A 26,752-nucleotide genomic window follows, 5' to 3' on the forward strand; every position below is an offset into this window, starting at 1 on the left:
AAATACCAATAAATTCTCATCTAGTTATCTATTTTACAAATACAGAAAAACAACAGGAAATTTAAGAAATTGTCTCTCTAACATTTTTAAAGCAAAGTTGGAAATCTGAACAATATAGAAAATATACATAAGTAATAAAAATATCACTAACATGCTTTAATATTTTTGAAATCACTAAGTACTGAAAACTTTACATAAATATATATTTTCCGTTTAGTTCTACTTAAATTACACCTTTCATTTTATTACTTACAAAGACCATATAAATAAATGCAGTGTTTTATATTACATTTATGTAGCAAATCTATGTACTTTAGAAAGTTCCTTATACTTTATGAGGGTTTCTAAGTGATGAACAACTTAAAAACTCATAGTAGGTATTCAAAATTAAAGATTTCTAAAGTTTTCTGCAATTTTTGTTGGAAAAGTTACTAATCTTTCTGGGGCCCTTGAGTTATCTTTATCAACTTGAGGATAATTTTTTATCTATGTTGTAGTGATCCAAGGATTAGTTTATTGTTTTGAAACTAGAAAATGATAAATGATAAAAAGAAATGTTAGAAAATACATAGAATTAGATGAATGCTTTATTATGTTCAGAAGGCTCTTGAAAATTGCTCATTTTTGAAAAAACTTTTTCTTTAGTTGGAAAACAAAATATGGGGAAAAGGCTTAAACTGATTTTCCATCAATTTTATTAGACTTGGATTACAAGATGACCTTTGTGATTCTGTTCAGCCTAGAAATACTTGGAAATACTATATCGCTTCGGTTCAGAAAAAGGCCTCATTTTTCACTCTCTATACATCATACCTGTACTGCTCTCCCACCTGCTGGACAGAACTGTGCAAATATGTTTAACAAATATGGGCTCTTCAGAATTTTTGCCTGAATGGATAGTTTAAGAATAAGAAAGCTTGAAAAAGATAAACTTTTTTTTTCCTTGAGAAATAAGGAAATATATAAACAGCCACACAGAATTGTGACCTTTTCATCATAGTCTTAACACATACTTGGAATGAATATTCTGAATTGCATTCTCTTTGCTCTGATGGTCTTTTCCCATGTTTTCTTATATTTTACAAGTGAAGTGACTGCAAATGTGTGCCTAAAGCAACACTGATCTTTTCTATCATAAGTTATGTTAAGTAAGTCAATTCTGATAAAGTTCTTTTCATTTATCCAACACTGTTTTGGGTGTCTACTCATGTTTGATCGAGGAGTATTCATGATAGTACTCTTCTAACTATTGAGGATCCAATAGTAAATGAGATGGATGTGGTCCAGATTCTCAAGAACCTTATACTAAAATAACGTATGCAGAAAATAAACAGATAAGCAAATTCTGAAACAGAAAATGAAACAGAATAATGTAATAAAAAGCTATTAGAAGAAAGAAGAGAATTTACATAGTACGATCAGAGAAGGTGAAACTCAAGATGAGATATAAATTGTAAGAAGGAGAAAGGAAAAACAAGGATTGGCAAGAATGTGGATAAAAGGAAACCATTGCACATTGTTACCTTGTAAATTATATGTACAGCCATTATGGAAAGCACTGGATGCTCCTAAAAATTAAGAAAAAAATACTTCCATAGGATCCAGAAATCCCACTCCTGTGTGTGTGTGTGTGTTTGTGTGTGTGTGTGTGTGTGTGTATTTTTTTTCAAATGAAATGACTATGTTGAGGAGATATCTGCTCTCCTATGCTTATTCCAACAGTATTCACAATAGCCAAGAAACAGATACAACCTAACGATCTATCAACTGATGAATGGGTCAAGAAATGTAGTACACATACACAAAATGGAATGTTATTCAATTGTATAAAAGATGAAGTCATGTAATTTTTGTTAACATGAATGGAACTGGAAGATGTGTGTTGTGTAAATTAAGCTAGGGATAGACAAATGCCACATGATGTCATTCAGGTGGAATCTAAATAAAGTTCATGTCACTGATGTTGAGAGTAAAATGATCATAATCAGAGGCCGGGGACAATTGTCTGGAAGGCAGGATGGAAAAGGTTAATCAATGAGTACCAAGCTACAGTTGGGTAGGAGAAATTAAACAGTAGGATCACAATAGATAATAATGCACTAAATGTTTCAAAAAAGCTAAAAGATAGGATTTTGAATGTTCACTATGAAGAAATGATGGTTGTTTGAAGAGATATAGATGCTTAAAGCCCTTACTTGAATATTATTCAGTGTATTTTGAAATAGCACCTGGTACCCCATAAAGATGTACAAGTTTTATGTGTTAGCTTAAGAATTTTGGTAGTGAAGATGAAGAGAAGGCAATAGTTTTTAGATACATTTGGAATAAAATTTGAGAAATGGAGAAAAAAGGTCCCATATTGAAATGGTGAAATCTGGGTCAAGACAGGTGGGCAGAGGACTAGGAAAGGGAGTGACAGCTGCTCAAAATTTCCTCTGGGAATGTTAACTTGAGATGGCTTTAGTTTACTAAGTGACCATTTTGGATATTCAACTAGATAAGTGAGTCTAGAATTCAGAGGAAAAGGCAGGGATAGAGATATGAAATTGGCAATCATCAGTGTGTAGGTGGTATTATAAAGACATGGAAATGGGTGTGATACAGTGAGCTTTGATGCATGCTGAGTTTTCAAGGAAAGGCAGAGGTTTAGGAATGAGCAGATGAGTTACGCACATTTAATTCTGATGAAAATCCTGTGATCAGGGATTTATGCTTCCATTTTACACAGGAAGAAATCAAGTCCCAAGAGGTTAACTGAAGTGCTCAAGGTCACAGATCATGTAATTAAGCTGGATTTTCAACCTGTGAGGGAGTTTTATTTTAAAACACAACCACCTCTTTTCATTAAAGCACTGTGTTCTCAAATCCCATAAAGATTGAAATTTCCGTATATATTATGGAGTACCCATAGCCAGAATGCAACTTTAAGTTTCTAAGGAAATTTAAAAACAAACTTTAGAAATGACTGCACCATAACACAGAGGCATGCTTTGACCTAAAGCATATGTGTGCTTAAATTTTGATACCTAGGAAGATAACATTGTCATTGTAGTTCTTATGATCAATGAAATACGCAGAAATACCAATGAAACACAAAGAAATGGCTTTGAAAGTATGGATGTAGTCATGGAAATTTACAACCTTGTAACAGATTTTGGCCATTAAGCCCCATAATAAGCTAGTGTCTACACTGATTATAGTTCCATTGATTAATGACTGTTTTGATTATTTCTGAGACAAAGCCACTTTTTAGTTTTGGATTTGTCGGCTTCCAGAGGTTTTTTTTTTTTTTTTTTTTTTTTTAATATTAACTGCTCATTATTCAGAAGCCAGGCTTAGATTTCTAACAGCGATAACAGAAGTAGGAGCAGCAGCAATAACAGTAGCTACCATTGCTGACAAGTTGTCCTGTGTGCCAGGCTCTCTATTACAGTCACATGTGCACTATGTCTTTAAATCCTTACAATAAGAAGTTTTAGTATTGCCCTCATTTTACACAGGAGGAAACTGACCTTCTCAAGGTACAGCTAATATATAGCAGGCTTGAAATCTGAGCCAAAGTTTAAATACAAACTCTATAATATCCAAATGTCTTCTACAGTATTTTACAGAGAAATTATTTCTGAAAAATTTAAGTTTATGAAGGAAAAATCCCGGTAACCTTTGAAGATGGCTTTTGTTAGGTAATTGGTTTACCTCCTCTCTTTATTTAGCAAAGAGTTGAAGGTGGGCAGATGGGCTTTGAATTAGGGCAAGCATAAATGGGTTTCCTTTAGCACTCCTACATTATGAACCTATGGTATAATCCTCCACATACCTGTGGCTCTGCTTTCCATAATTTCAGTTATCCATGGTCAATCATGAACCAAAAAAATTAATATTTTTTTTGCTCTTTCAGGACAGAAATTACATTCATCCAATTTTTATTATAGTAGTGATAGTACTGTTACAATGGCCCTATTTTGTTATTTGTTCATGTTGTCAATCTCCTATTGTGTTAAATTTATAATTTAACCTTATCATAAGCATTTTTGAATAGGAAAAACATTATCTGTATGGTTTGGTACTATCTGCAGTTTGGGGCATCCACTGAGAGTCTTGGAACATACCCCTTGTGGGTAAAGGGGGATTATTGTTATTTAACACATAGTAATCGTGACTGTGCTAATAGTTGGTAACACAACTTTCTTCTAAGCTGCTTTCTATACCCATGATTTCACAAATGACAACTATAAACTGAATAACATACTTTGATAACCTGTAAGCTATGAAATATTACTTGCTATAGTCTTCCATTCTTTATCCAATAGATCTCTTCTTGTGTGTATTCAATTATAGAAGTTGTACTTGTTGGATAGTACTGTTGCATTGGAACTTCTGTACCATGAAAGTAATTATTGTCCATAATAATATATTGTTCTTCCTAAGTTTATTCGGATAGAAAAGTGTTATTCAATTGCTTAGATAATTTCCAAGTACAATCAGTACTTTGTGTATTCCCTGTATGTCTTGATAGAGTTCATCTCAACCAGTATTTATTGATCACCTGCTGTACCCTTTGTGTGCTAACAGAAGAAGACAATGATGCCTTCAGCCTTTATAAGGTTGTCATTATCAAGGAAGATGGTGGTGCTCATGAGACAAGTTTATAGAGATGTAAACTATATTTAATCTATATTATGATATAATAATATAATATATGATATAATATAATATATGATATAATAATATAATCTATATTTTGATAAGAGGAGAGAAGACTAGTAGCTAAAGAGTAATTGCACAAAGTTTCAAATGGTATGATAACCACACAATGAAAGAGATATGTTGACACGATTGGCTGGTCTTTCAAGAATCAGAGCAGGAAGAAATGGGCTAATTACAGCATGGCACTTATTAATAACAGTGTTAGGAAAGGAGCAGATTAGGGTAGAATGGAGATCATTGACCAAGTAGGATTTTTCTAATGAAAGAGCCAATAAAAACCTATAAGATTACAACAGGAGTGAGTAGGATAAAGAATATTTCTAAGGATTTGTCAAGGTGAATAGTGAACTAATTACAGGGAAGCTTAGGACTTTCAGGATTTAGGCACCACAGATATTAGATTATAAGATTAAGAATGACTTTAAATAATGAAAATGTTCTGTGTACTTCAAAAAAGCCAGGAAAAATGAATTTTAAGGTTTTCCCCACAAATAAATGATAGACATTTGAGGACATACAGTTGCTTATCCTAATTTGAATGTTACATAAGTGTATACGGGTATCAAATATTACATGGTACTCCATAAATATGCAAATTTTGTGTCAACTTTTAAAAAAAGGAATGAAAGAGGCATTTTGTGTGTTTCTACCTCCCAGGCCCTTGGATGACTTGCAACCATCACTTAAAGTATAAGCCTTAGCATCCTCATGTGTAGAATGAGGGTGTCTATATAGGATTTAAAATTTCTGCTTTCTCTTATTCTCCTCATTCTTCCTGTTATCACCAAAGAGAAAATATACTTCTTTCCCAAGACTAATATTTCCATCTTTGTTTTTAAGTCTATTCAATTCCCACCTGTTCCCACCTGATTCTGTATTCTGACAAATATGCTTTCTTCTGTTTTTTTTTCTTTTTCCTTCAAAACTTTATGTATCTATTTTTAGTTTCCTTCCCCTAATGTAAACCCAAACTGACCTCCCACCCTTGTTCTAAAAGAACACTTTGCCTTTGGCCATACTCTGCATGTTCTGTTCTTTGTCACACTTGAAAGAGTCGCTTAACTTGTTGGCTTCTCCTCTCCACTACATACTCACTCCTTCATCAGCTCACCTGAATTGTACACCTACTGCCTACTATTCCACTGAACCTGCTCACACTGCAGAGGACAACTGAGAGAACTGAAAATTTTGTAACTTGTTTTATTTTTATGTAACTTTTTATTTTGACAGAGACTTACAATGAAGAGTTTACCTGGAGTCTCAGATGAAACTTTGGACTTGAGCTTTTGGACAATGTGGGAACTGTTAAGACTACAAGGATTCTTGGAGATGGAATAAGTGCATGTTTCATCATGAGATGGACATGAGTTTTTGGGATCAGGGGTGGAATGTTATGTTTTGAATATGATATGCCCCCCCCCAAATTTGTGTGTGAGACAAGCAGTGAGGGTGTCTATATAGGATTTAAAATTTCTGCTTTCTCTTGTTCAGAGGTGAGATGATTAGATTATGAAAGCTGTTACCTAACTGATGGATTAATCCATTTGCTGGATTAATAATTGAGAGGAACACTGTACTCTGTGTCAACTATAAACAGTTAAGTTGTGGCTAAAGGAAGTAGGTCACTGGGGGCATGCCTTTGAGGTTTCTGTTTTGTCCCTGGTGCCTAACTTGCTCTCTCTGCTTGCTAGCTGCCTTGAGCAGAGCAGCTTTCCTTCAACACACCCTTCTGCCATGATGTTTCTGCCTCATCTCAGGTCCAGAATATGTTGGCTGACCATGAACTGAACTTTTGAAACCATGACCATAAAATAAACTTTTATTCCTCTAAGTTGTTCTTGTCAGATACTTAAATTACATTGGTGAAAAAGCTGACTACCATACCCCCAATTTATAACTCAAGTAATGTGTTTACAAATGTCTGCTAAAAATCTCCTTGTGGATATGCCATGTCAGTGTGTCCAGATTAAATTTATTAATTTCTCCAGCAAGACTGACTCTCCCCATTTTTCTCTAGAAGTTTATGTGACTTCTCTAGAAGTGCTCTATCTGGCAGTCATATAAACAAACATCTAGCCCTCCCTTCGTCTAAAGGACTCACACTTAATGACTAATGACCTTGTGATTATGCAGTGTCTTGAATCTAAATCTTTCTGTCACTTCACAACTAGCCTTTCATCATTTGTCAGTACTGTGGTAATAGACTCCTAATTGGTTTCCTGTCTCCAGACTCCTGGAATACCAATCAATCTGAATACTGCTACGCCAAACTGTGTAAAACATACGCAGACTATTCACCCTTTACAAAAAAAAAAAAAAAAAAAACTGTTTCAGGTGTTTGGTACTTTGATTTTATGAATTATTTGCTCTCGTTTTCTTTATGAATGTTCACCACTTAAAATTGTTACAAACCGTCTTAAGATTGTTACAAACTGTGTGGACAGATTTTTTTTTCTAGTGATCAAAGATATTGTACATAACTGCAGTCTTCTTTTATGACCCATCTTTAGGTATCTTAGGGGAAAAATAACTTTTAAAGGAGGCAGTTTTGAAAGTCTGACTGACCTTGGTTTGGTCCTCAAACTGCTAAACTGAATTTCAATGTTCTCAACACTAGTAATAATAATAACTAACATTTGTTGAGCACATGTACACACTCTGTGCCAGCACTGCTTGAAGTGCTATTGATTTTGAATAAAACTCAAAGCAGGGGGAGGGGTGGTGGGGCGGGGTGGGGGGGGAGAGAGAGAGAGAGTGAGAGAGAGAGAGATAGATCAAACTGTTTTCCTGCTATTTCTGAAAAGATAGTGAATTCAAAGAGTTTGCATAATTTGTCCAAAGTTACCTAGCTGGTGAGTGGAAGAGCTGGGATTTGAACCCAGTCATTTTAAACCCAGAGCCTAAGATTTTAATCACCCTTATACATCTCTTTCATAAAAAAAAAAATGTGTATTTTGCACATATGTACAAAATGATAATTGGTTTTGCTCGAAAAGATGGCAAGCAGTGTCAAAAAGGAAAAGGTGACATTATCAGAGTGCATTTGTAAATAAAGGCAATTTTTCTCCAGTTCCAAACACCTGAACAAATAATATAATTTTGAGGATAGTTTTAAGCTTCTATACCATTTCCAACAAAATTGAGTACACACTGTTCCATTGTTACTTTGGGATTTCATTGTATTGTGTAAGGTCAGCATTTAAGAAAATGTTCATTAAATACCAAGTTTGTTTAATCATATAAATTGCATTTTTCAATATGGTTATTCTCACTTCCCATCTATACTGGTATTTTCTTCCAAAAGAAGATACTTTGATTTTTCTTCTAATTCATTGAGCTTTTTTCTAGTTATTACTGTCACATAATTCCTAAGGTAAAGATAACATTTTGAAGAAAAAACACCAAATTTCACAATATATTTTAAATATTTTCTAAATTTAAAGGAAATTTTTGTTAATTTTCTATGATTAGGTGAATTACAACAATTATGAAAAATAGTTAGCAAAACATTTTGTTCAAAATACTGCAATGCTCTTAATCTTTTACTACAAATGAATTAATGCATTCCAAGAGTTAAGAAAAAAATCAGATGATAGAAAAAAGTTGGTTGAAGAAATAGTCTAAATCAGCAGTTCTCTAACTCCAACAAGGATAAAACAATTAGAATTTGGTCTAAATGTTAGAAAATGGACTTTGCAGAGAGGGTCAAGATGTGAAATCTCTTTACTTGGGGAATTCATGATCAAGGATATCAGTTTAGCTCTCAAAAAGGGATCAGGTCCACCCCCTGTCTAGGGTATATATTGAATATATCTTCTCTGATATTGTGAATTTCATATTTTCCACTTATAAACCAAATGCTTTTCAAAGACTCCTTCCTAATATGGTTGAATGGTCATAAAACAATTAGTATACATGGAGATATGGACAATACTGAATCTAAACTTCTTTACCTCTGTTCTTTGTACATAATCTTTCATAGAATGCAGATTGGCATTCTTTGAGTCTTGCCTTTTTGGAGAAAATATGTATGCACAGCATATTGCAAACAATTTCAGAGAGTTTGTAGAGTCTGTTGGCTCTGTTTCCTAGAGTATAGCTTTCTTGGTTCTGAATCTTAATTTTTCTGTGAAAAGACTAAATCCTGTTTCTGGACTTCCTCAGTGCTGTTAACCTTCTTAGAACTTTGACAATTGTATGTCCTCTTAGTACTTAAAATAAACCTTGGCTGTAGAATCAATCTGGGCTCCTTTATAAAAGCATGGGCTTCCAAACTATTGTTTCATTGGTTCTTACTGCCCAATCTTCTAAATATTTTATTTCAAAAGCCAGACCTTTTGTAATCACTACCTCTGTTCACCATTCATCACTTAAGTTCAGTCCCCAAAGCCTACATAAATTGTCCCATGCAAATAATTCTTTTTCACTTTTGCTAATTACCATTTGCAGAATTATTTGCCATGAAAAAAAAAAATGTACCCACCAGAGCGGTCAGCCAAGAGTTATTTCTTCTCAGCTGACCTGAGGACTCTGCAGGCATAATTTAATTCACCAGATCCTGCATATTTAACTGTCAATTCAGAGGGAGATCTCTAGACCTATGGCTGTCCCGATAGGAAAAAAAGGCAAGTTACTTCAGCTTAGCATCTCTGTCCATGGATTCTCTGAACCAGGTGAGAATAGGTTTTATAATTTGTGTGTTGTCTACTTGTTAGATTACCAATTTCACAATTTTACTTACGTGTTGAAATGCTCAGTGAAGATCAAGTTTGTGGAGGTACCAGTAGTTGTTGTCAGTCCACCAATGGTAGAAGAGTAAGCAATAGACAAACACATAAGTTTACACATCATGTGATCCTTCTTTGACCGATATTTTGCTCCTGTGACTGAGTTCTGTTCAATAAGAAAATGTACAATGAGAACAACTCCCTTTGAGGTCATAACAAGAAGTAATAACATTTTTAATGAAATGACTGTGTCTTGATCCCATTTAATTAATATCTTTGATGTCATTTGGACATGGGACCTGTTGAGAATAATTATAGTTAGATGAGGTCAAGAGGATGGGCCCTGCCCTGGTCCTTTTAAGAGGCAGCAGAGATTTCTCTCTCTCTCTCTCTCTCTCTCTCTCTCTCTCTCTCTCTCTCTCTCTCTCTCTCTCTCTCCCTTCCCCCTCATGTAAAGACACAGTGAGAAGTTGGCCATCTGCAACTCCAGGAGAGAGAGCTCACCAGACACTAACCTTGCCAGATCTTTATTTTGTATTCCCAATTTCTAGTACTGTGAGAAATAATTTTTTGCTCATTAAGCCACCCAGTCTTTGATATTTTGTTATGGCAGCTTGAACTAATAGTGTATATATCTTTCCATCCATAAAAATGTAACAATAAAAAGTATTTAAAGTAACACCTGAAAATATTTGACAGACATAACTGTATTCCCTAATCTTTCATTTTTATGTCTGATTCAAATAATCCTTCATCTCTTTCCTTTTAACCATGAATTTTCACCACTTTTCTGCTATTTTGGGTCAATAAATTTCTCATGGTCAGCAAAATTCTCAAACTCTTTTTTGGGATTTCCCCCACCTTGGTGCTTTAATGGCTGATCTCCAAAAGATATCACTATCACTCCAGAAACTGAATACTTCTGATGTCATGTCTTCTTTGCTTTCCGTTATTTCTTTCTATCCTATATCACACAAAAATAAAATTACTTTTCTTTAAGGATCATGTAATTTGGATACCTCTTTCCTCATTTATTAGACTACAATATTCTGATCTTTTAGGCACTGGGAGCTATCTTACATTACATTTTCACCTAACACATAATTATCTTCCCTACTTTATATTCCATCATCATCTGGATGACTATCACATTTCATGAATAACCCTTAAAATATCCTAGCTTCACAGATTTTTCATCTCATTTTTCAAAGACTTACAATTCTGCTTTGTCTCAGTTACCCTTTTCTATAGTTACACCTTGGATAGTGCATGTCTTCAACTGGTTCCACCAGGAAATCCCTATTCCACATTTAAGTGTGTTGTTTAGGACTCCCTTGGGTGCAAGCCATACCAACTTCATTCACATTTTCACCCATAGCCCACTATGTTGCTTTGATTCCTGTGGCCCTATGTTGAAATGTAGGGCAACACCAATAACTTTTCTGGTTATTTCATTCAACAATTTTTCAGTCAATTTAGTCAAAAAAGCAGCATCATTTCAGTAGTTTAGATGAACAAAGCCTCATTTAAAAACAAAATCCCCCAAAACTAATCTAAGATTTCATCTCATGCCAGTCAGAATGGCAGTTATCAAAAATACAAACAACAATAAGTGTTGGCAAGGATGTGGGGGAAAAGGCACACTCATACATTGCTGGTGGGACTGCAAATTGGTGCAACCAATCTGGAAAGCAGTATGGAGACTCCTTAGAAAACTTGGAATGGAATCACCATTTGACCCAGCTATCTCACTCTGGGGTCTATACCTAAAGGACTTAAAATAAACATACTATAAGTAACACAACCACATCAATGCTTATAGCAGCTTAAATCCATTGATCCCTTTTGAGTCTAGGGGGCAGACATCAACCTGGAAGCAACCTAGATGCTATTTGATAGATGAATGGATAAACTGTGGTACATATACTCAGTGAAATACTACTCAGCATTAAAAAAACAATAAAATTATGGCATTTGCAGATAAATGCACAGAGTTGGAGAATATCTTGCTAATCAAAGTAACCCCCAAAACCAAAGGCTGAATGTTCACTCTCATAAGTGGATGCTGATCCATAATAGGGATGTCATGGGAAAAATGGAGAAATTGTGATTAGGCAAAGGGAGAGGAGGAGAGGGAGCATGGGGGCCAGAAAGATGGTGAAGTGTGATGGACATCATTACCCTATGTACCTGTATGACCGCCCATAATGTACACATAGTGTATGACACTACATCATGTACAACCAGAGAAATGAAACGTTGTGCTGCATGTGTACAAGGAATCCATATGCATTATGCTGTCATATATGCCCAATTAGAATAAACAGATTTTTAAAACATTAAAAAAACATTAAAAATAAATAAATAAAACATTAAAAATAAATAAATAAAAACAAAAGCCCCAATTTAGGTAAACCTTCTCTCCTTCCCTGGGTCAACCCTAAATGAAAGCTCACAGATAAAAGAAAGCTGGGGAGCTGGGTTTTTGGTGTCTTTCTTCTGATTTCCACCACTTGCTGGATTCAATTCTAAATCTTCTGCATTTAGAGTGGCAGGGATAGGCTGGATGAGGAGAGGGCAATTCTTTAAGGTCTTATTTGAGTGGTATATGAGTTAAGATATAGCTTTAGTCTTTAGTGCTCTCCAGGCTTGGGGGATGTTCAAAATGACTCCATCTCATAAGCACCGTTACAAGTTTTTGAGAGGCTCTTGTCACCAGATATAACTGGTACTGGGGATGTGACTTGTGGGAGGGTGCTTGCCTTGCCTGCATGAAGTCCTAGGTTTTAACCCCAACACTGCCAACTCCCAACACACACACTGGAAAAAAAGAAAAAGAAATAATATCAAATTGTTCGTTTTTCTTTGTGGCTAATGGATCTCTTTTTATCCTGTCGCCAAACTCTTTTGGAAGAATTTGCCTTTCAAATGACACCAAATACCATTTTCCCTCCAAGTTCCTTATAATTGGTCCAGAAGAAACTGGCATATCTGCTCTATTGTCAGTGATAATGTAGCTAAAACTCTACTAGGTAAGGAGAGTCAACCATGACCTCTTATTTTCAAATTTTCCAAGAGTGTATTAAACACATATCCATTGACCCCTTCTGAGTCTAGGGGGCAGACATCAAGTTCTCAAGGAGGTGTTTTCTCAGAATCTATCTTACCAGGCTAAGTGTGAGATTCTTCCCTTTCCTCTTTCTTGATGGTATGGAGGTCAGAGATAGGGAAGTACTCCAAAATTCTACATCAATAGCCTTCTTCATTTTTAACTCTCAGGTTAGGAGTATAAAACTTTTTTTCATTTTTCTTTTTGTTTCCTTGTTCTCAAGTCTTATGTATTTGGAATGTTGGAACATAATGTGCATGCTTGATATTGTAATGACCCATTTAACTACTTACTCCATTGACTAAGAAATCAGCTGATTTACCAAAGCTTCTTCTTTTTTCCTCGTATTGAATTACAGCCATACTTACAGTTCTCCAACACTACTGGCAAATTTAGTCACAGAAGCATCTAGTTATTCCCACCCAGTGGATTGGTTTGCTCCTTTTTAAAGTTCCCTCCATATTCAGCTTAGATTCCATGGTAAGCCAGTTAAGTAACCTTCTTTTAAAAACTCTAAACTTTGCTTTAACTTCCTTTGAACAGAAGTTATTTATCAAAACTCCAACTTTTGTTCTCTCTACATCATGTCTGCCACCGAAGAGCTAACCATTGTTGGTGAAAATTGTTCATACAGTACATCAGACTGCATTTCCTATATTCAAGATCATAAATGTCTACTGCTGTAGCACACTGACCCTCAATCTACTGTGTTTCTCTAAGTTACTTGTCTCCACCAGGAAATTTAAAAACTCCTCTATTCTCTTATCAACTCTCTTTATGCTCCTTCTTACTCTTCCCAAGTAGCTTTGCCACCTACTTTCACAGAGTAAACAGAAACCAGCATACAATGGTATTGCCCAGAAATGTAGAGAATTACCTGCTTCTGCCTCACCTCTCCTCCTTCTCTTCAAACATACTGGTGTCAGTGTCTCTCCTCCAAACCGTCTCTTGGGTCATCTCAGAAACCTTCCTCTATAGACTATTGAAATCTTTATCACACTTTAATAATTTTTAAGATATCTTTACAAAAGAGCAAAAAAAGAAGTCCTTCTTAACTTATTCTTAATTAAATACTGCCCTACCTCATCTCCATTTTCACAGCCAAATCACTAAGGTCCACATTCATTGACTTCATTTCTTTAACCTCTTCAATCTGTCTCTCCATTCCACCCAAAATATGCTTCCTATGATCATCAGTAAGCTCAAAATTGCTAAACTCCATAGGTACTTTTCAGGATCATCTTTGCAGATCTCTCAACAGCTTCTTCCTACTGAAATCTTTGGGTTTCTGTGAAATCTCACTCTACTGGTTTTTGTTCTGTATCTCTGATTATTACTTTGTCTCCTTTGACAATTCCTTTTTCTTTATCCTTCCTTAAAACTGTTTTCAAAAACCTGTTATAGTCATTTGTCTTTCTCACTTTAGTATTTTTACTTTAAAAATCATATTTTCATTGATTTAGTGATATACTAGACCATCAAACTCTGTCTTTAGCCCAGACTCCTTCTAGACCCATATATCCAATTGACAGTTCAACATAATTTGAATGTCTTTATTGAAACTCCAATTCAAAAGTGTTCAAAACCAAACTCATGAATTCCTTCCTCAAACCCAGTTCTTCGAATTTAGCCAATGGTATCACCATCACCATAGTAACAAGCATTTACACTGTTCTTAGCATGCTATAAACACTGGTCTATATTAAAATCAGATAAACATTTCAATTCTTACAACACACTGAAGTGGGTAATATCAGTACACCACCTTACAAATGACAAGAGGCACAGAGAAGTTGAATTAATTGCCCAGGGTCACAGTGCCTAAAATGGCAGGCTTGGACCCGGAAACCATGTAGTCTTGCTTTGGAGTTCATACTTTCAGTCACTCTGCTTCATTTCTTGTTCTCCTTAAAAACATTCACTTCCTCATCTCACTAGTTTCTGTCAATTTTATCTGCATAAATATGCAGGGACTCTGTCTAGTTTTCTCTATTTCTACTGCTACCTGACCGAGGTTATTCAAGTAAAGTCTTTATGAAACTTCTTGCATGAATCTTTACCTATTTCAGACCTGCTGCACATACTGCAACCTTGCAAAAATCCAAAATGTCTTTAAGAAATTTATGAACACTTGTTGTCTTGTGCATGTGTGTATGTGGGTGTTAATATGTACTTTAAATACATTTTAAGGCTGTAGTATGAAGAAAAGGTCTGAAGTGTGCAAGAATTGGGACAAGGAAACCCATAAGGAGGAGGTTGTCACACTAACCCAGACTACATTCTCTCTCTTCAGCCATTCATCAGTTAAGAAGTTGTTTCTGTATCTTGGCTATTGAGAATAGTACTATAAAGAATGTGAAGTGCAGATATTTCTTTGCAATATTGATTTAATTTCTCTTGGATATCCAGAAGTGGTATTGCTGGACCATATGGTAATACTATTTTTAATATTTTGAGGAAGATTTATAGTATTTTTCATAATGATCACACCAATTTACATGCCTGACAAAGGAGTGAAAGTTTCTCTTTTCTGGAGGATGAACAGAATCACTGCTCTGCTCCATACAGATAAGCATGTTTCTGCAAAGTTTCCACAGTAAAATCTTTTGGCAAAATCACGATAAGGAAAAAATTACTACTCCCTAAAAGTCATCATGGGTGTGGGAATGGCATTTAGCATTACAGGGTATGGTACTTTGGATTGTAATTTACTTTTTAATTAACTTAAAGGTCAACCCCAAAGGTATCTACTCTTCATCCAAAAGGAATAAATTTACTAATGTCTACATTTGCCTTATATTTTCTACATGGGAATGATTTATATTTGCCATGTGATACAAATTTCCATTAAAAACTTGCAAAGCTGGTATGTAAATAGAATGGCAAAATAAGTTTAAAAATTTTTTATAAGTGATACAATATGACAAATGAAATTTAGCACTTACATATTAAATATTTTGCTATAGGAAAGACATCAATCACAAATCAGAAAGTGATGCATAATTTGAACATTATTGAATTGATAAGAAAGGACATTTAAAAGGTAATGTGTATATAATTTCTCATTGACATATTATAACTTATAAAAATATAGTTTAAGAAAAATTGAATTTAATATAAAAGCATAGCTGCAAATATTTGCATGCATACACACAAAAAAAAACATGATTAAAATGACAGATACAAAACAAATCAAAACAGAAAATAATTAATTCCTTATGGATTTACCATACTTTTTTTCTATACAAACATCTTTAATACATGATTAATGCACATTAATGCTACTGCACATGAATTGATGTTTATGCAAATATGTATGATTAAAGCAGGCATTAAAATGTAGAGTAAATTCAAATTCCATAGTAAATGGAAACATTAAAAAAATAATGCAAATTTAAGGTTAAGAGGAGGTGTTTTTTGAGGTGGAATTGAAGATGAACAGTTTAATATGTTGGCAATAAACAAAAGTCTCTTACATTTGAATTTATTACTATATTTGCCAAGGACATGTGATTGCTGAGCTCAACTAGTTGAAGAGATGACAATGAAGCAAGGGGTAAAGATTGAGAATAGCAGTAAAGAGCAACGAGCCAAAAAATACAGCTTTCAGGAAAGCCTGAGATGAGCCACTATTTGAGTAGCTAGTGATGCAGAAATTACAGGGAAAAAAAAAAAAACAGAGGTAAGGTTTTACAGCAAATTAGTCTTTAGTCTTCTGCTCGGACAGGGGTTTTGACCTAAGACAAAGGGCTTTGCCCCATCCCAAGAACAGGTTGGAATAAATTATTTGGAATAGAAACTTAGACCCTGACCCTGAGGACACATGTAGGCAGATACCAGGAAATTAAATAGTCACTACTTTTCTTGGGAAGTAGAGAAGGAATCTGTTGTGCACCTATGCATGTATATGTGTGTTGGTGTGTGTGTGTATGTATGCATTTTATCCTAGAAGGACATTGCCATAGGTATATTATGAAAGGAACAGTGTTCATGCAATATGTAAGGAGACTTTTGAGAAATTCAATATACAGAATGTAATTTTTTAAAGACAAAAAATATATCCACATACTAGAAATAAGGCTAAAATGAAATATATATGTCAAAATATTTCCAATAGTTGTTTCTTTTCTTTCTTTTTCTTTTCTTTCTTTCTTTCTTTACTTTTTTTGATACTGGGGATTGAACCCAGGGATGCTTAACCATCGAGCAACATCCTCAGCCCTTTTTAAATATTTTATTTAGAGACAGGGTCTCACTGAGTTGCTAAGTACCTCACTAAATTGCTGAGACTGGCTTTGAATTTGCAATCTACTTGTCTCAGCTTCCTGAGCCCCTGGGATCATAGGCCTGTGCTGCCGCACTGGGCTCCAATAGTTATTTCTTAATCATGCAATGGGTATTTGATCTTGATATATTTTGTATCTTGTACAACCATAAAAAAGCATTTATCAACATGTAAAAGAATCTCAGACTTTACAGTAGATAGGTATTTAGAGAAGACCTGGTACAAAAAAACTAAGTTTTCAGGAGAATAATATGAGACTAGTTATAGCACATTTGAAGCCAAAGTTCCTTTTTATGAGTTCCCTCTCAGTGATTTTTCTCTGCTACTATTTTGCCTTCTAGAAGACTCTTTATTTACGTAAGTTTTAAACTCTACTTGTAAGACCACATTTTATACTTATTTACCACAATCGTAACCTACTATGTTTTAATTCAATTCCAATTCAGCCACTCTTTAATTCTTCCGTGCAAATATGTGACATCCAAGACTTTTCAAGTATGCCTTCCACATTTTCCAAGTAACTGAAAATATTTTGACTAGGACATGACCAAATGCAGATCCTATGACATCATTACACAGATATGTCAGAACAGAAATCCCGCAGGCCCAGTTATAACTCACTTTTGCCACCTGGTGGCCATAATTGCAGATTTCAGTGGCAAGTTACACATTTCCAACCTTGGTGCTAAAAATGCACATGTGAATCAGCATGGGCAAAATAAGTGGTCTCCATGGGGCTATAAAATATAATTCTCTGGGGTGAGTGTAATATGAAAACATTAAGGCTTCTAGTTATAGTTTAAATAATTATGAAGGAATAATTGGAAAAGACATAAGTTCCTGCTAACTATTTTCTCCTTGCCAAAATTAACTTCTTGATATTTTTGGATATTTATTTGCATTTACTTTAATAGTATTCACATGTGACATATCTTCATTTCTCAGTTGCAGCATAACAATTAATTTTCCACTATCTTAGATGGTGAGAATTTACATTCTTTCAGAGCTTCCTTCACTCAATGAATTTTTATATGTCCATCTTTAGAACATTATAGCAGTATCATGATTTTTGCTTACAGCAGAGTACAGTGCTTCAGTGTGTTGTCTAGAGTGCTATTAAAATCCACAAGTAATATTGTTTGTGCTTGTTTGTGTAAATTTTCCTGTTCTCTCCCTCACTTCCTTAGTTTTTTAAGTGCATACCACTAGATCAGTCTCAGACATTCCCTTGTTGTTTAGATTTCTCTGAAAGCAATCAGGTGATAGGATACTTTAACCTCATCAAATAGTCTATAAATTTCATTGACTGGGCAACATTCCTTCCAGAGTTTCCATGCATTGCCTAAAGTTTGTCATTTCTCCCTCTTGCCACCCTCGAGAATAGCAAAAACCTACATAGATGGTAGCTACTTTAGCTGCATATTGATTATAGGCTGGAAATAAATGTAACTCAGGATTTTAAAGGCTTTTTTTTTCCTACTGTCTCTGATTTTCCAGTGTTGGGCAGAGAAGTATTCAGTCATTTGTATTTTTAATCTTTTTAAAGGAATCAGTTTTTTCCCCTCTTTTTAAAGTTTTTAGGATCATCTCTCTACCCATAGTATTCTGAAAGTTCAAAGTTCATTTACACCTTCCCCTGTGTGAGTCCATTTCAGGCATGCTACAGACACCCAGTAGGCCTTTAATGATAAAATTTGTATTCTTTATAGTGGAAAATTTCATGCATTTTCAATCTATCTTCTATTTTCTCTGTTCTTTACCTAAAACTCCTATTATTTTCTTAATCTTATTTCTCCCTATTTTTGTCTACTGAATTTTCCATTTATGATTTTTACATCTTGACTTTTTAATATTTCTATATCTTGTTATTTATTTTATATTTTTGTCTTCTTGTTTCTTTTGTAGAATGCTATTTGTATTTTATGATAGCAATTTGTTTACTTCTCTGCATAGAATAATGATATTTTCTTTTCTCAAGTGTTCATCTTCTTGCATACATTTCCTGCAAGTAGCTGTTTCCTTTTTGTTTGTTTAGGACTCTATCTTTCATGCCTGAGGCTTTTTTCAGGTATCCAAGAATTTTCGCCCATATTTAAGGCAGTGAAAAGTTGCTTTGAGACACTGCACATGTGTTTTGGGATTTGTTGGCTATAAACTTCACTGTGATATTGTCTGACTGGACTGTTTTTTGAAAAATTCTAATGTCAGTATACTGTTTTTATTATTTCTCTGGTGCCGAGTGCATTCCTCAGGGAAGACTCTTCTGGTCTGCTGCCTGCCGACACCTTGAGGGCATTGACCTGCTACCAGGAGTAGCGGAGTAGAAGATAGGGTTCATGACATTCAGCAAATGAGCCCTCACTCAGAGCCCCATGTGTTATTGTGACATCCTTCCTGGACCCAGAACGCTGTCTGGTTCTCCTCACCCTTTTTTGTAATGTCTAAAGATTAGACTTTTGTTTGGTGGAGGAGGAGGATTGGTATCCATGTAGAATTTAGGAAGACATGTAGGGATTTAACTGCTTCATAAGCAAATTTTGAAAACTTTGAAAGCAGCTTCTATGTAAACTGGATTACTTATTGGGTTTCTTTACTACTGAACTAGTATTTATGTCCCTGGATAACTGAATATTTTTCCACCCATATTTTTACTTTTTAATTTCCAAAATGATTCCGTTGCCATCTCTTCTCTAATTGTGATTGTGACTTAAAATAGTCTATTTGTTCTTATATTAATGGACACTCGGAATAATGTGGAGGTAAATGGGCCTGTTTAATTAACCATCCTAATGGAAAATGCAACATGTATATTTTTATTTTAAAAACAAGAAGTTGACTAAATCTTTACTAATAATTAATGCACAGATTGACCTTGGTGTCTTTATGGTAGGTTCACATGTTGGTGGATGATGTAAAGAATAAAGGGAGGAATGCATAGAGCTCCATAGTGCACAGATATTGAGACATTGGGATCCTGTCTCCCTTGTTTGCAATATTGAATTTCCATGTGCTCAGTTAAGTGGATATCAGATTATGTTAATTACTTCTAATTAAATCAGTCTTCCCATAAAATGCATAAGGCTTGCAAATAATTTCTATAAGGATATACTTTCTCTGACAAAACCACAGAATGAAATTAATACGTAACTGAAGTGTGAGAAAACCTAAGAGAGGATTCTTCCCTTACTCTTGTGTGAGCTCTTGATGAAGATCCAGTGGAGATCTGTTCAGTAATAACCTGAACAACACAGAGGAGCTGTAATAAAATTTAAATGATCAAGGACACTCTTTGGGATAGGATTTACATCTATTTTATCTTGACATTTTTATATTTGTATATCATGTTATTTATTTTATATTTTATATTTTTAGTTATTTTAGTTATTAAAGAACTATGTGACATATGGTGAATTGGGATATCAGCTTATATAGTAAGAGTAGGATAAACTAAGATATTTAAAATTTAGCATCAAGGCATAAAAACTCTTCATAAAAAGTATTATTTCTTTCAGCAGTGATGAAAAATCATTAAATCAAGGATTGATTTACAAAATGGTATTACCCTAAATGTTAACTATTCAGAAGCTTCCTTTGCAGTTTCTTGACTAAGCACGCAAGCACATGCGCGCGCACACACACACACACACACACACACACAAACACATTCAAAAAAACCTTGTTATTTCTATAGTGGTAAAACTGACTGAAACGGTTTAATATAGACAATATAGCAGATTTGTTGATTCATCATATGACAAATCAAATTCCTTGTTAAACAAAATGCTATTTAAAACATTAAAATAATTTCCTAAAATGCATCACTGAACTAATACAAAAGTAAGGAATCTGTTTTGACTACAAATAAAGTACAACTAGGCAATTTAAAATAAAGAAGTGATAAGTCAGGTTTACATGTGAGGGTTTCAGTTTATATTGTTGCAAAAAAAAAAAAATTGCAATGGAGGATAATGCCCAAGGTCAACTGAGTGGGGAGGAATCATATGGGAAAACATTCACAAAGTTGCCATCCCTTGTAGAAATAGAGAGCAATAAAATGCCAGACTGAGTTAAGGGAAAATATAAAGTCCTCTGAAAATTCCTAAATATGGGCACGGCTTTTAGCATAAAGTGGCGAACTTTTATAAGCAGTTGCAATCCCAAACTTCAATAATTTCCATAGAAATTTTTTAAAAACCTAGCATTTCAACTAGCACAAAACACTCAAGAAAATAAGACAATAAAATGAAAACGATAAGAAAATAAAAATAGCCAAAGAGAGAAACCAATGAGGACAATGGTTGCTAAAGTTACTAGATGCAGAACATAAGTAAATAAATCTATTACTAATTAATTTGGAGAAGGGATTGAAAATATTAGCATAGAGAAAGAGATTGTGAAATAATCAAGCACATCTTAAAAAGAGGCAAATGGAATTTAAACACTTAGTGACTACTCAAAATGAAATAGAAATAGCTTCAGATCAAATTACTGAACTGGAAGATAAATCCTAAATTATTATCCATAATTCAATCCAGCAAGACAAGGAGAAAGAAAATAAAAAGAGATGTCAGTAATCTTAGAAGATAAAGTGAGAAAACTTAATATGGATTTAATTGGAAGCTAGAGGGAAGGAATAAGGAAAACCAGGAAATTGAATATTGAAAAATGACACTTGAGACTTCTTAAGAATTATTGGAAGAGATCAATAAACAGAGTCAGAAGGAATGTATTTTTAGGTATGTCAAAATGAAATTCTAGAGCACGCACATAACTCTTTAATCAATGAGAAAAGATTGCTTACAAAGGAGTAATTCTTTAACTGATAGCTTGCTGATTTTTCACAGGAGGAAAAAAAGCCAATGGAAATATATCTCAATGTAGAAAGAAAATATTAGGCAATCTAGAACTTCATAACCACACAAAAAAGTTTTTGAAAATCATAAAGATCTTTCTATTAGACAAGAGTTTAACACCAAAAGACACTCTCTGAAGTACATTCTGACTCTTGGACAAGATTTGCAAGATTAATAAAATAAAAATATTTTTGGAAAGATTACTTGAGTAAAATGCTTAGAAGCACAAGTAAAAATAATACATAAGTACTAAATATATTAAATAAATAAGTAGATATAAGAGATAACCAGGTATTTTGCATGAATTCCTAGAAAATTGCAACTAATTCAAACAGAAGTAGAAAATCTGAATATTCCTAAAACCAGATGAATAATAAAATAAATTATAACTATATATGCTCTGTACTTTCATCTTTGCTGGTTCCGTTAGCCGTAATACTAAATAGATGGAGAGAGATAGCACAAATATCTTGGACCAAAGGGTTCAATAATGAGGGTTGTAGAGTACAAACAGAAAGAGCCATGGTATTCCAGATTATGGAGCCACCATAACAGCCCATTTCTAGCTATTTGACACTCTTGATCTTTTGAGTATTTGTTGCCATGGAAAAATCCACACCCTTAATAACAACCCCCCCGCCCCCCAAAAAAACACCCAAGCAAGAGAATGATTAATGCAAAATTTTGGACGGTAGCTATCTTTGCAAGGATGTGGAGGTGATTGTGTGTGGAAGGAAATGGAATCAGATAAAGGCTCATGGAGATTTCTAGAAATTGTTATGTTCTATTTCTTAAACTGAATTGTGGTATATGACCATTTCATTCACTATGCTTTTTAAAAATACTGTTATGTTTTACAATGTGCATAGTTATGAAATATTTCATAATAAAAATACATAAAAATTTGAGAGCAAAATAAATATATTCCTTTAAAAAAACACCTCTGGAAGATGCATAGGAACACACTGGTGAGGTTTTCAAGAAATGACATAAAGTATTCAAACAAGTTATGTAAGGTGGGATGTTTATAGTATAGATAAATTAAAGTATGAATGCTTCCAACATGCTCATGCTATTGGCCAGATAATATTTCAACAACATAGAATGTGAAGAACTACATTTTTGTAATTCATAAAACTAAAGATACATGAGAGAAAAAATATTATCAACAGTCAATAATTTCTTTAATAAAAATTGTTGTGGTAACACAATGAAGTATTGCCATCAATGGAATTAGGACTTTGACTTCAGACAAATAGAAATTTGAAGAGAGGTCTCATCTGTGAACTGCTGCTGTGCTTCCTAAAAGTGTCGGGGAGTCGTCTTCCCTTTCTGGATTATCTCTTCTATAAATACTGTCTCTGAACAACATGATTTAGATGAGTAAAAGAAGACATCTAAAGAGTGTCTAGAGAAGACTGAGTGGCACTAACACTGACTTTGACACTGAATTTCACCCAATCTAGGAAAAAGGAAGAGTAATCAGGAAAAAAAAAAATTGGCTATAGTACCTCTGTAATCCAAGCTAAAATATTTTTTTCATATTTGTTCTAAGGGTCTGATGTTCTAGAATTGCTGTCTCCTTATTTGGTGAAACTAATGTCTCTCATTCTTAATATTAAGAAACATGCTCACTGCTGTACTTACCAGACCCTTTGAATTCTTGCAATAAGCATTTTCACTCCCAAATAAACACATTTAATTCAAAACAAGCTGAAATTTGTTGTAAGAATTTTTTTCTTTGAACCTTTCCCTTTGAGGAACAGCAAATTATATTAAATGAATGAAAAATAATTATCTCAGATTTTTCATTAAAAGCATACTGATTTTCTAGGTTGTTTCATTTGAAGATGCCTGGAGGTTTAGACATTGAGCTAGAGTAAAATTCTGAGGTGTCTCTTTGAATAATACTAAGACTTATTTGTGAGGGAAAGAACTAGTAACTCGATTCCTTTTTTTGTAACTGTGAATTGATTTTTGATACCTAGAGCTCATTTCTCATGGAAACCATTTGAATGATGGTTGATCTAGCTGCCTATTGGAACCTAACAAATAGATTTCCCCAGGTACAGTTAGTGTCCTTTTGAGGTCATCCTTTCCTTTCCCAGTTCCTTTTCCTCTCTAAAAACATTTCAGCTATGTTCAGAGAGTAATATAGGATTGATGGACAATGCATCTATATCTACCCACCACTTTTATTTTAGATACCAGTAGGGAGTCCTGTTAATGTTCAGTGAGAGAAGTTGGTGGATCCTGGAAAATATCTCTTTTTATGTGCAGCATAGGAATGTAATTCTTAGAAATGCTTCTAAATCACTTCCAGGAATCTGAGGGACTACTGAATATCTATCATCTTCAACAGTAACACATGATTATTACCACCTTTAGCGTAAAAGTGGCAGCAAATTTTCACCTCTATCATCTACATGAGAACTCTGTAGTTCTATTGACAAGAATTTTCAGGGAGACAAATTTTAGCTCCAAACCATTTTTTATCTTTCCACCTACAATGAAATTAATTGTGGCTCATGCCATAATTTTATCTTTAAACCTTTATCTATTTACTTCTTTTCTTATTATAGTTTATATATATATATATATATATATATATATATATATATATATATATATGTGTGTGTGTGTGTGTGTGTGTGTGTGTGTGTGTGTATGTATGTACATAAATATGTATATCTGCAGATATACATATATATCTTGCATGGTTAATTGCAATTAGAGAAAATATCTAAAATTATTGACTTACTAAGCAATTATTTACTAAAAGTTTATTTATGTCATGTACTTTTCCAGATATTTGAGATATATAATAAATAAACAAATTCTCTACCACTCTAAATCTTGTGTTTTGGTGAAGAAAACAATAAATTAAAAAATAAATAAAAATTAAGCAAATTATACATTTTATAAGAAGGGGATAGATACAAGCTTTAGAAAAAGAAGGGAGTCAGAGGATTAGGAGGAGGGGTGTCAGATATAGCAACTACAGTGAAACAGGGAAGTTAGAGCAGGCCTTGTTGACAAGGAAGCACTTGAGCAAATGTTAAATGTAAATATTTTTCACCAATATTATTATAGACTTAAAATTTATTTCAGAGCAATTCTTATTTTTTTTGAAATTATTAGGAACTTCCTATTTACTACATAACAAATTTCATATGGATCAGTGTGTATACTATTGTCCTTGGAAGGAAATATAGCTTTAAAAAATGAAGTAAGATTACTGGTCATCTTGGGTTTCTTTAATTGGATTTGTTCAATGATTTGGATTAAAGAAATATTCTTAATTTTGTACTAAACAAATAGGGATTCAATGAATAATTATAGTTTTCATTAGAAATCAAATTCATCTTTTTTGGAAGGAACATGGCAAAATGGTGCAAATTATTTAAAAAAAATAAATCTAAGCTTTACATATTGTGTCTCATTGTTGAAATATACTTTAAATCACTCAACCCCAACAGGAAGTAATATTTAGATCTTCTTTGGCCTGTAGGTCAAGTTCAAAGTGAAACTACAGAGGTTTTATTTTGCTAACCTACCTACTCCAAGATGACAGGAGACCAAACATATAAATGTAAATGTCCCTTATATTTTTTAGTTAGATAAATTGCAGTTTCTTCCATATAATCTCATAGTGTTCAATTACCTAGTAAACCTGGCAGAGAACAGGTGCAGTTCGTTATAATCACAACATAATCATATATGTTTATTCCTAAAAGAGAGTTATAATTGCTAAGAAATCAAGACATATCTTAAAGTACTATATATAAAAGAGTCCTTTTGTGCAAGTTCTTAAAACCAGTTTTCTAAGAGCAAAAAAAAAAAAAGGTCCTTTAATTTTCCTTTTATATAAAGCTTAATTTTTAAATACTGGGTACTAGAAAAAGTGTAGGATCAGCATTTAGTTTTGGTTTCCACTCCTTAATTTGGATATCAAATCTTCATTACCTAAAATGCACCCAAATTATCTTACCATTCTCCATGGAAAAGTTAGTTCCATTAGAACAATGGAGGCATCTCCAACACCTTTCTTTCTCATCCCAAGTGCCTGATTAATCAAAAAGCTCAGGAGCTCATACCCCCTTGCCGTGAACAGTGTTAGCAGAGTGAGATTCCCAAAGGCAGATGTTGTATGCTGCCCACCATCTACCAGGCTCCCTATTTCCCATAAAATGAACTGTAAAACTTCTTTGCATTGCATGAAGAGTAATCCTTAAACTAGCCAATCTCTTTAACCACTGGACTCAACACAGCAGCTAATCACCTCTAGTGCCCCTGTAGAAGAGATGTCTGGAAAGCCAACTGTCTACGGAGTTGGGTCTTTGAATGAGGTGTACCCTCTGATGAGAATGTCAATTCCTTTCCTCATGTTTTGCATTCACTTAATCATTCATTGGTAAATATCTATTGAGTACCTTCTCTGTGTCAGGCAATAGAATATGCTAGGGTCTACCACAGTGCAAAGTATCCATGTGCCTGTTCTCATGAGGTTTGCATTCCTCCTCTTGCACACACTATCATTTTCTCAGACCCCGGGTCTTCACAGTGTGCTCAGATTGAACTGATTCTCCTGCTTCTGACAAGCTTGGCCTCTGTGCAAGTCTCTGTTGTGGAGTTTATGTCAGACTTGTGTTGGAAGCCCATATTTGCCACTAGATCCTTAGCTGCTTACAATAGAGTGGGCCTTTTCATCAGCAAACCATCCTACAATTCTCTGGACAGAATTGAATATGAAATCACATTTAAAGGACTTTGACTCAAAGTTTAAGTGTCCTGCCAGAAAGTGTCCTAGCTTTCTAAAGGTGACCACAAGAAAGTTACAGAGTACATAAATATTCTTTCTGCTCAGGCTTGCCAATTTTCAGGATAGTTTTTGAAGTGCACTTCCATTGCATTATTTTGAGACATACCTGGCTGACTATTGATTTTTTAATTATTTAAAAGAATTACTTCTATCCCTAATTATAACAATGTTTTAATAAGTATATTTGCAATTTGCCTCTTTAAAAATCCTTAATCTACATGTAACTAATGACTTAAAACTAATCTTTGT

General features: G+C 34.1%; 1 protein-coding gene across 1 annotated transcript in view; it reads right to left on the reverse strand.

Moving 5' to 3' along the window:
• Positions 1–26,752, reverse strand: part of Slc13a1 (solute carrier family 13 member 1) — a 71,142-nt gene that overhangs the window by 18,279 nt on the left and 26,111 nt on the right. Inside the window, exon 8 of the mRNA XM_076853523.1 lies at positions 9,449–9,600. Within this exon, the coding sequence (XP_076709638.1) occupies positions 9,449–9,600 (152 nt within the window). The remainder of the gene's footprint in view (positions 1–9,448; positions 9,601–26,752) is intronic.

This window comes from Callospermophilus lateralis, chromosome 1, assembly GCF_048772815.1.
Source record: "Callospermophilus lateralis isolate mCalLat2 chromosome 1, mCalLat2.hap1, whole genome shotgun sequence".
Classification (NCBI taxonomy): domain Eukaryota; kingdom Metazoa; phylum Chordata; class Mammalia; order Rodentia; family Sciuridae; genus Callospermophilus; species Callospermophilus lateralis.